Below are 11,599 nucleotides of genomic sequence, written 5' to 3'. Positions count from 1 at the left end.
AAGGGTTGTGTAGAAAAAAAAATGCATTCTTTTGAGACTAAAATCATTTTAATTGTGCAGCCCAGTTTCGCAAAAACGTTCTAGACATTTTTAAAATGGCACATACAAATCCACGGACATCAACAGAACTCGTCGAGCTGAGTCGATAGGTACCTATAAAGGTATGTCTAAGACCCATAATTAATGATCTCTCAAATCGACCGATAACCAAACCTTTCTGTTAGAAAGGCAAAAAGGATCATCTTCCTTTTTTAATTTCCTCAAATGTTACTTACTCTTGAAATTTAAAGAAAATAAATACTGGTGGTGATCCTTTTTTAAATTGATAATTAAAACTCATCATTTCCACAATATATCGATCTTTAGGTTTTTTTTGTATTCTTAACTTCTGCGCAATTAACAAAAAAAACTCTAAAATTTGAAGTAAAAAGGTTGCACTCAGGCTCCATATGTGTAGAGTAAATCGCCCAATGATTAGGTAAACTTTGTCGCCTTTGAAAATCTCTGTGTTTGTTATGGATCAGCGCAGTTGGTAGTTTGTGCATTCATAAATCCAAACACCGTAGATGACAGCCCGATTGTCCTGACTATGTTTGTGGCTGCCACCAATAACGACACGGTTCAGTTGTTGCACACGAATCGAAAAAGTTTCGTTTAATTGGAACTGTTGTTTGCGGTGGAAATCGTTGTGATTTTTTTTCTGCTCTCTGGAGCCACAATTTTTCTTCCGGTTGTTTTTTAAGCTGTACCCCATGGTTACATAAAAACATCAACACACAACACTGTCACTCTGTTCAGATTCAGTTGTCAAATTGATTCAATTGGGCATGGAACGTGATAGTCTATTCGAAATTGTAGTTAGTTCATGCCAATTGGAAACCGAACGGATCACATTGTTGTGTGCTACCGATGGAGATATTTATTACAGTAGAATCCACAACAACGACAAACTTCATTCAGCTCGGTTACAAATATTATTTATCTTCATCATTTAGCAGCGGGCGTAGAAATCTATATTCGCGCAGCACTCATTGGGTTTGCATTTGCATTTTGTTTGCCATTATTTTGCCAAGCATGCCGATACACTAATTCCACCCATCAATTCCATCTAACGGCTGCTGCTGGGAAGTGTTTCCGAGCAGCAGAATGGGTAAAGTCACGCAACAATTTTGATCCGGGAATGTTCGCGAAGCAAATAATTCTATTTTTCTTCTTTCTGTGCGGGGCAGAGGCGTTGACGGGAGGGGGTTTGAGTAAAATAATTGCCTTAATTATAAGCTGACCAAATATTCGTCCTGTCAGCGCTAGAAGTTAGTTTGTTTTAGTAATGCAAACCAATAGACGTAATCCTGTTACAGTTTTTTAATTCTTTAGATAAAGTTTGATCAAATATTTTTAAGTTCATTAAAACACTTCTTCTTAAAGCCCTCGACGTTTTTGTGTGTGCATTTTCAATAGAATTTTATACACTCTATTCTGCTTTACTTATGCCGTTTTCGTTTTTCTCCACGGGCGCGGGGCAAATCTTTCTCTGAATAAACAAACAGAATCGTCACCCGGGACGATGCAAATATATGGTTGCCATAGTCAACCTTATGCTTACCCCCAACACTGACAACTTCTACGGGTTGCAACCGCCTACTTGAGGTTCAAACCTCGGGCAATTCTAGTGGACTTCTGAATTAATAAACGAACACAAAAACAGCAGTTAGGGCAAAACTCGTGGACAACTAGGTTGCCACTGCTAATAAACGAAAACACTATTAATTTAACGCGTTCGCAAACCGCACCTGTGCAGAACTCTGCATTTATAAACAAAATATGCTAGTATGCTTATGTAAACTTTTTTTCATTGCCCTTTCAAATGAAAAAGCAAAGCAACGCCACCAAATTGAAAATCATATCTAGCTTTAAGGATATCATGAGCACCCTTTTTTGAGGTTTTTTAAACACTTATCAAAGAACTAAGAAGTGAAAAGTAAGGTAAAATTGAAACTTTAAATGACAAAAAAAAACAAAAACAATGTTTGGCACAAATCTAACGATCTAAATTAAGAATGCCAGATTGCCTGGTTTTATCCGGGTTTGCAGGATGTTTTATACGAAATTAGAAAAATGTCCGGCCCGGCCCGGTTGCACGAATTTCATTGAAAGAAGCCCGGATTTTCCCAGATAAATTTACTTTATTTCCCAGATCCAACAAAAAAAAACTAATTGTAATGTATATTTTTATTTATGCGTCCAAAACATTTTTTTTGAGTAAGCTTTATAAAAATAATCATGAAAGGTTTCACGGTAGCCAACAACACAATTTCAAATCTGCTGATAAATTTTGATTAAAACTTTTTTACAAGATTTTTTTCTTGATTTTGTATACCCTGGATTTTGACCGAATTTGCCTGAATGAAATGCTCGGATTTTGTTAGGTTTTAAGATAAATTAACTTAAAGTTGTCCGGCCTGGCAGGTGTAAATGTAATGTAAATGTAATGTAAATGTAATGTAAATGTAATGTAAATGTAATGTAAATGTAATGTAAATGTAATGTAAATGTAATGTAAATGTAATTGAACGGAAGTACCTTTAATTTCGCCGTTGGTTTTCCTCCTCAGTTAATTTTCTTTCAGGTTCGTCATCGATTTTGCGCAGGTAAGTACACAGGTAAGTTTGGTTCGTTTTCAATTCATTCACCGGTAAGTAAGTTTATTCCACTTATTTATTACATAATTTTTTAATAATTCCTATTGCACTACATTTATTTTACTTAACTTCCTTAATTTTACTTTTGTACAACTATTTACAGCACAATAATCACTTTAAATTACAACAATAAATTTGTTCCATGATCTGCTCTGCTGGGTCGGTTTGTTTATGTTTCTTCCTCGGCCGCCACTGTCGGAAAAAGAGGCCACGTTTCTTCCTGAAGGGCCTTTTATACTGGGCCTGATGAAAAGAGCGGAAATCCATCTTTTTTGTTTTCCTAGCAGCCCACTGCTGCTAACGCCTTTGGTCTGACAGCATGCCCCAGTGAAAAAACAATGAAAAATTCACTGGGCTGCTTCGCTTTCCCAGGACCAGATAGCGCCACTTTATTCGTGCACGATTTTCTCAGTGTGCATCGAACATACTGGCCCCTTCAGAAATACCCATTTCTGACAGCATCCAATTGGTTAAAAACTCGGGCACCGATGATCTTTTCCTTCGTAGCGTGTGAAAGTTGTTTACTTTTGAGCCGGCTCCTCGAAAATTTCGTCTCGTCGGTCGCAAAGTGTTGTTTTCATTCGTTTCGTCGGTCGCGGTTGTGGATTAGTTTCGTCGGTCGGTGTCGTGGTTCGATTCGTTGCGGTAGATCCTGAAATGTTAAGACCCGGTAGCACTTTCGGGGGAAAAATGAGGTTTTTTGGACAGGGACTCACCTGATCCAACCAAATTTGGACCTTGTAAAGTGCATCGTAATGGACCCGGAACATTAATCGTCATCAACCTTTCTGGATTATTCTGGATGGATTCTTGCATGATAGGACTTCAACTGACACCAGCGAAGCTCGAAATGAAAACACCCTTGCATCAGGACCACTCGGCCTTATAATCTCGGAGCTTGGCTGCTGTTATGTTTGGATTTCGGTGAACGAGCAAAGTGTCTGAAAGAGTAGACCCGGTAGACCTCCTCAAGTGAAAATAAAGCCTTGGACAGGAACTCACCTGATCCAAAGGAAAAAGTGCCTTGTATGGTTCAATAAAACTGGACCCGCCGGAAGTGTTTTGGCCATTTGATGACAATCTGTTTCTGTCGCTGATTGGTCAACGCCGGTAGTGTTTTTTGATTCTCCGGTGGTGATGCAATCGGCAACAGGAAACAAATTCAGCGCCGATAAGAAGTGAAGGTGTTGTGAAGATGATTGGAGCAGGAACGGTGGATGATTGCAGGTGTCGAGGTGCAGCAAATTTTGTCTGCTGCTTATTGGTCAGCGGCGGGCGGTGTTTTAATTTCCTCCGACGATGACGCAATGGGCAAAAGGCAAACTTTCGCCACCGGACGAGTACAAGAGCCTTTCGGGGTCTGCAGAGTGACGACTCTCGTGATGCCATCAGTCCCTGGATGCAATTTGGAGATTCTGGCCGTTGGCCAGCGAATTGGTGGAATCCCATCCTCCTTAAGAAGGACGAGCTGGTTCTCCTTCAATGCCACAGGTGAGTTGAACCACTTAGATCTTTGTGCTAATGATGACAAATATTCTAGGTGCCATCGACGCCAGATGTCTTGCAACAGCTTTTGGGTTTGCTGCCACTTCCGTAGATAATTCGATGGGATGTCGTTGAAGTTCTCATCTGGGACGGATTTTAGGGAGGTGCCCACTAGAAAATGCCCTGGAGTAAGCGGCTCGAAATCCGACGGATCGTCGCTCAGTGGAGTAATCGGGCGCGAGTTGAGGCAGCACTCTATCTGGCACAATAATGTGTCCATATCGTCGTAGGCCAACGGACGATCACGGACGACTCGAAGGAAATGTTTTTGGGCGGAATTTATTGCGGATTCCCATAATCCGCCGAAATGAGATGCTCGTGGCGGATTAAAATGCCACCTGATGTTGGAATCGGAGCATTCGGCAGCAACTCCTTGTGCGTGGTCGGACGAGCGCAGAAGTTTGCGCAATTCATTGCTGGCACCAAGAAAGTTTCTCCCGTTGTCGCTGTAGATGTCTGATGGTGGCCCTCGGCGAGACACGAAGCGACGAAGAGCCTGGATGAATTTGGCTGTCGTCAAGTCAAATACGAGTTCGATATGGACAGCCTTCGTAGTAAAGCAGACGAACACCGCTACAAATGCCTTGATTGGGGCTGCTCGACGATGTGGAGGTTTAAGCAGGATCGGGCCCCAATAGTCGACTCCGGAAACCGAAAAGGGTCGGGCGGCAATTACGCGTTCCTTTGGTAGCTCTGCCATAAATTGTTCAACCAATTTTGGGCGAGCTCGGACGCAGATTATGCAGCGATGAACTACTGTCTTGGCCAGCTTTCTGGCCCCTGTGATCCAGTACCGCAATCGAAGGATTCCCAGCAGCAATTGTGGTGCTGCGTGCAAGTGCCTTTCGTGATAGCACTCCACCAGCAGGGCGGAGAACCGATGATGGCACGGAAGAATAATTTGGTGCTTGGCGTCGTAGTTTAATGATGATTTGTCGATCCGTCCTCCAACACGCATCAGGCGATCTGCATCCAAGAACGGAGTAAACCATCGTAGTTGGGACCTGATTGGAGCTGGCTTCGATGCTTGAAGGGCTGCTACGTGCTCGGAAAATTCTTGGGCTTGCACAAGTCGTATGAGGGCATTCTCGGCATCGCGAATTTCCGTCGCTGAGAGGAAGGATCCTTTTCTGGCTTCTGCGCTTCTAGACTTGCGTGACAACCTGAGGCAGAATGCTGTGACGCGCAGCATGGTTTGGTACTTCGAGAATCGGCCAACAAAGGTGTCGATGAAGGAACTGTCTGCTGAGGCTGTTAGGCCGACCGGTTTGGATGTGCGAAACTCTAGATGGGTCTCGTAGGAGGTGCTTGATAGCGATGTCAGCTGCAAAAAGTCATCGGACCGAAGCCAATTTGGTCCATTCCACCACAGTTTACAAGAGATCAGCGTTTTGGCGTCAATTCCTCGAGACAGATGATCAGCAGGGTTCTCTTGACCAGCTACGTGATTCCAGGAAGCGCCGACTGTTGCAAGCTGGATTTTTGAAACCCGATTGGCCACGAAAGTTGTCCAAACTGAGGGAGTCGCCTTCAGCCAGGCGAGCACCGTGGTTGAGTCGACCCAGAAGAATGTTTCGAACTTCCTTCCGAAGGTTGAGGAGATTTTCTGGTACAATTGGGCTGCCTCGAGAGCCCCGCAAAGTTCAAGCCGGGGAATGCTGCGTTTTTTCAAAGGAGCGACTTTGGATTTGGCAGTGAGAAGGCCGACGGAAATACAACCTGATGAGTCCTTTGATCGGAAGTAGGCACAGGCCCCGTAGGCGTTTTCTGAAGCATCAGAAAACAGGTGTAGCTGAATGGATTCAAACTCGGGAAGCACGACGCATCGTGGAATTCGAAGCTGATCGAGGACAGGTAATTGCGCATAGTAATTTTGCCAATACGTGGTCAGAGAGGGTGGTAGTGGTTGATCCCATCCCCATGGCTTGCCGTCGTCGGAGTTCAGACTCCACAGAGTCTGCATAAACATTTTCGCAGTAACGATGACAGGGCCTACCAATCCCAACGGGTCGAACAGCTGGGCGATTTGTGAGAGGGCCAACCTTTTGCAGAGAACCACGTCTCGAGAGTGTTCAGGTAACCGAATTTGGAACCGGAAGTGATCCGAAGCTGGTTCCCAGTGCAACCCCAAGGTTTTGATGGTCTGATCAGCTGCGAGCTCGACTGATGATTGAAGCGCACGTCGTTCGGAAGGAATGCCATCTAGAACAGATTCGATATTCGACGCAAATTTCCGAAATTCAAAACCACCTCGTCGGCACAATTGGTCAAGTTGATTCCGCACTTCCGCCAGTTCTTCAGGAGTCCTAATCTGCCTTTTTTTTTTTTTTTTTTTTTTTTTTTTTTTTTTTTTTTTTTTTTTCTGTTTTTTCGTCGTCTGCCAGTTGTTGTAGGGTTCTGGTGGCCAGGAATGGTGCACTAGCTGTGCCGTAGGTGACTGTTTTCAGCTCAAACGTGCTGAGAGGCTCGTCCGGTGAACTTCGCCAAAGAATTCGCTGGAGAGGAGTGTCTCGTTCGTCGACCAGGATTTGACGGTACATTTTTTGGATGTCAGCGATGAGCAAAACGGGATTGATTCTGGTTCTCAGGATGATGGAACGAAGGTCGTCTTGGATGACTGCCCCGACCATGAGCACGTCGTTGAGCGATTTGCCAGATCCTGACTTGCACGAAGCATCGAAGACGACTCGCACCTTGGTAGTCGAGCTATCTTCGCGAATCACCGCATGATGAGGAAGGTAATACTGCTGGGTAGGTGGAGTAGAAGTGTCTACTCGCTGCATGTGCCCTAAGGTGACGTATTCAGCCATGAAGTCGTGATACTGAGCCTGTAGATTGGTGTCTCGTTGCAAACGAGACTCGACCATGCGGAATCGACGTTGTGCTATGCTGCGATTGTCGCCTACGCTGGAAACAGGTTCCTTGAACGGCAATCGAACGATGTATCGACCTTCTGGGGTGCGTTGAACGTTCTGCGAAAAGTGCTTTTCGCAGGCTGCTTCTTCCACTGACATACAGGGAGCTGAATCTGCCTCTTCGATGATCCAGAATCGTTGCATGAGGCGATAAATATCTGCGACGGTGGCAAGATTGGCGATAACGGAGCTGGTAGCAGTAGAGTTGGTAACTTTCCCAGAAACAACCCATCCCAGAACAGAATTCACAAGAACAGGCAGTGAATCTCCGAGAGGAATTCTGCCAGGCGGTTTGAAAAGATCGAAGAATATTTCTGCACCAAGGACGATGTCGATAGGGTTGCTTTGGTAAAAGTTAGGATCTGCGAGCTGAATTTCTTTCGGAAGGTTCCAATTAGAAATGTCTAAAGTGGCGGATGGCAAACTTAGAGTGAGTTTAGGCAGTACGAGGAGCTCTACGATGGTCGAAAATCCGGTAACTCGAGAGTGAATTGTGGTGCGAAGCTTGGAGCGAGATTGAGTGGATGACTGACCAATTCCGGAGATGGAGAGGTGAACTTTGGTGCGACGAACTTTGAGTTTTTGCGCAAATGACTCGGTGATGAAGTTGCATTCGCTACCCGAGTCGAGGAGCGCTCTGGCGAAGTGAGTATTGCCGTAATCATCCGTCAGTTTGATCACGGCCGTTGCTAGAAGCACCTTGTTAGGGTGACCCTTCTTTGGAAGTTTCCCGACTGCTGCAGATAATGATGACACTTCTTGGCTGGAAGGGTCAGGATCCCTGGATGTATTGCCCTCCGCTCTCGGCTTGCTGGATTCACCCTGGCTGGTACCTGTGCTGCATAGTTGACTATGGTGGCGCCCTCGGCATTTTCGACAGCAGTTTTTCGATTGACAAGTCCTGGATTGATGTCCCTTCCGTAGGCAGTTCCGACAGAGTTGTTGACGGCGTACTAGTTTGTCCTTGTCTTCGATGGTCATCTTGGCGAACGTCTGACATAGATAAAGTGGATGGTGTTCAGAGCAGGCGAAACATTGGCGTGGTGAAACTTGAGTGGCTCCATTGCTGATGACTGCTGATCGATGAACCGGTTTTTTGGGTGCTGAAGAAGAGGAAGTGTCCAGTTGAACGTTGCTCACACTCTGCAAAACGGTGACCCTCCGCTGAAGAAAGCTGACCAGATCTGGGAAGGTAGCTGCCTCATGAGTCAACGAAAATTCTTCCCAATCCCTTCGTGTAGTGGGGTCGAGACGAATACTGAGCATACGAATCAGCAACACGTCCCAAAACTCGGTTCTCTCTCCCAACTGCTTCAAGATGCGGACATTAGCTTCGAATCGTTCCACCAGAGAATGAAGATCACTTGCAGATTCCTTTTTCAACGGAGCAAACTCAAAAAGGGAGTCGACATAGGCTTGCTTCAGACGTGCAGGATTTTGGAAGTGGTCAATCAGCAAGTTCCATGCAACTGGATAATTGTTGGCGCTAATCGCAATTGTTTGTACCAGCTTCAACGCATCCCCCGCTAATGACGAACGCAAATAATAAAACTTCTGAATATTGGACAATTCAGTTGACGAATGCACCAACGAAATAAATAAGTCATGAAAATTCAACCAATTTTCGAGAGCGCCATTAAAAACAGGAAGTTTTACATCTGGGAGCCGAATTTGCGAAGAAGTAGGGAAATGCGCACTGGAGTGACAAGAGTGGGAGCTCTGAGGCGATGTACTTTTATTAACGGACAGCAAGAACCCCTTCACCCGGTAGTAGTCCGTCTCGAACTGGGCCCGCTGCTTTAGCTGATGCTCCATCACCGCATTGTCGTCAACATCAGCTGCTTCGAGCTCGGCTTGCGTTTTGCCGAAGTCCACCCACAACACGGCCAGGTTTTCCAGCCGAACGGGAACTTCCATCGACTGAGTTTCTTCGTCGAAGTTTTCAACGAAGACTTTGATCAGGTTGAACGACGTCTCGATACTTCGAAGTCGCATTTCGCCATCATGCACGTGCGTTAATCTGCAAGATAAATTCCCAGCGGAGCACAAAACGTACCAAAATAGAGGTGGTTGGAATATTAATTACCTTCTCGAGGCAATTTCAATGCCTTGTATAATAGTAAATTGATTGCAGCTCACTCCACCAACGTCGAGATGAAAAGGTTATCTTCCAAAGTGTGGAGTAGTTCCGGACGCTCGGAGTTCGACGGGCATCCGGTTCGAAGGACCATGAACGGAAGTACCTTTAATTTCGCCGTTGGTTTTCCTCCTCAGTTAATTTTCTTTCAGGTTCGTCATCGATTTTGCGCAGGTAAGTACACAGGTAAGTTTGGTTCGTCTTCAATTCATTCACCGGTAAGTAAGTTTATTCCACTTATTTATTACATAATTTTTTAATAATTCCTATTGCACTACATTTATTTTACTTAACTTCCTTAATTTTACTTTTGTACAACTATTTACAGCACAATAATCACTTTAAATTACAACAATAAATTTGTTCCATGATCTGCTCTGCTGGGTCGGTTTGTTTATGTTTCTTCCTCGGCCGCCACTGTCGGAAAAAGAGGCCACGTTTCTTCCTGAAGGGCCTTTTATACTGGGCCTGATGAAAAGAGCGGAAATCCATCTTTTTTGTTTTCCTAGCAGCCCACTGCTGCTAACGCCTTTGGTCTGACAGCATGCCCCAGTGAAAAAACAATGAAAAATTCACTGGGCTGCTTCGCTTTCCCAGGACCAGATAGCGCCACTTTATTCGTGCACGATTTTCTCAGTGTGCATCGAACAGTAATGTAAATGTAATGTAAATGTAATGTAAATGTAATGTAAATGTAATGTAAATGTAATGTAAATGTAATGTAAATGTAATGTAAATGTAATGTAAATGTAATGTAAATGTAATGTAAATGTAATGTAAATGTAATGTAAATGTAATGTAAATGTAATGTAAATGTAATGTAAATGTAATGTAAATGTAATGTAAATGTAATGTAAATGTAATGTAAATGTAATGTAAATGTAATGTAAATGTAATGTAAATGTAATGTAAATGTAATGTAAATGTAATGCAAATGTAATGTAAATGTAATGTAAATGTAATGTAAATGTAATGTAAATGTAATGTAAATGTAATGTAAATGTAATGTAAATGTAATGTAAATGTAATGTAAATGTAATGTAAATGTAATGTAAATGTAATGTAAATGTAATGTAAATGTAATGTAAATGTAATGTAAATGTAATGTAAATGTAATGTAAATGTAATGTAAATGTAATGTAAATGTAATGTAAATGTAATGTAAATGTAATGTAAATGTAATGTAAATGTAATGTAAATGTAATGTAAATGTAATGTAAATGTAATGTAAATGTAATGTAAATGTAATGTAAATGTAATGTAAATGTAATGTAAATGTAATGTAAATGTAATGTAAATGTAATGTAAATGTAATGTAAATGTAATGTAAATGTAATGTAAATGTAATGTAAATGTAATGTAAATGTAATGTAAATGTAATGTAAATGTAATGTAAATGTAATGTAAATGTAATGTAAATGTAATGTAAATGTAATGTAAATGTAATGTAAATGTAATGTAAATGTAATGTAAATGTAATGTAAATGTAATGTAAATGTAATGTAAATGTAATGTAAATGTAATGTAAATGTAATGTAAATGTAATGTAAATGTAATGTAAATGTAATGTACATGTAATGTAAATGTAATGTAAATGTAATTGTTCGTGAGACGAAAAATGTGTTCATCGCCATCTCGTTGTGAAACGAGTTGGGTCAGATTAGGATACCCCCCGTTAAAGATATCATCGAACGCTAAGTGGGCCACAGTAAGAACAATGTATCTGCGATTATAAATTTCCGGGCGAAAAGATTATAAAAGACCAACCCACGGTGTGGATTTCGCCTTTCGTCAAGCTCTTGTGACAGCAGACACGTCAACGTGACATCTAATTAAAGTAGTGTGCCTATCGAGGAGAAAAGTTTATAAATAAAGTTAAGCAAAAATAGAGTGAAGATAGAAAATTAAAGTGTGAGGAAAGAAGAAAAGTAAATAAAGTGGGTTAAAGAAAGAATAAAGTTGTTTAGAAAGTGTAAACAGAAGACTAAGTGAATTTATTCGAAAACAAACTTACCCACGTGAAACTTACCTGCCTGTTGTTGCTGCTCCCACCGCTGCTAATTCCTGGGTTACTTACCTGGTCTGCTACTGCTGCTTCGGTCCTGCCCGATACTTACCTGCTGCTGCTGCTATCGTCATATGGTCCTTCGAGCCGGATGTCCTGGCGCTCGTCGAACTCCGAGTTCCATCCGGTGAATCTTCCTACTACGTCGCCACGAGTTTCAAAAGGCCTATATAGTTCCTGTTTGCTGAAATTATCTTCAATACAAGGCATTGAATTGCCTACAAAAGGTAATTAGGGT

The 11,599-nt window shown here is 42.5% G+C and overlaps 1 protein-coding gene across 1 annotated transcript; it reads right to left on the bottom strand.

Annotated features, from left to right (window-relative positions):
• Positions 1-3,957: 3,957 nt before the first annotated feature.
• LOC129752397 (uncharacterized) lies at positions 3,958-11,571 on the bottom strand. The gene is made up of 3 exons (XM_055748185.1): positions 11,414-11,571; positions 6,664-9,179; positions 3,958-6,446 (listed from the first exon to the last, which is right to left on the bottom strand). The coding sequence occupies exons 1-3, from the start codon at positions 11,569-11,571 to the stop codon at positions 3,958-3,960; spliced, it is 5,163 nt and encodes a 1,720-aa protein (XP_055604160.1).
• Positions 11,572-11,599: the final 28 nt, after the last annotated feature.

Source organism: Uranotaenia lowii, chromosome 3 (genome assembly GCF_029784155.1).
Source record: "Uranotaenia lowii strain MFRU-FL chromosome 3, ASM2978415v1, whole genome shotgun sequence".
Classification (NCBI taxonomy): domain Eukaryota; kingdom Metazoa; phylum Arthropoda; class Insecta; order Diptera; family Culicidae; genus Uranotaenia; species Uranotaenia lowii.
This window is presented reverse-complemented; position numbering and strand designations above follow the sequence as displayed.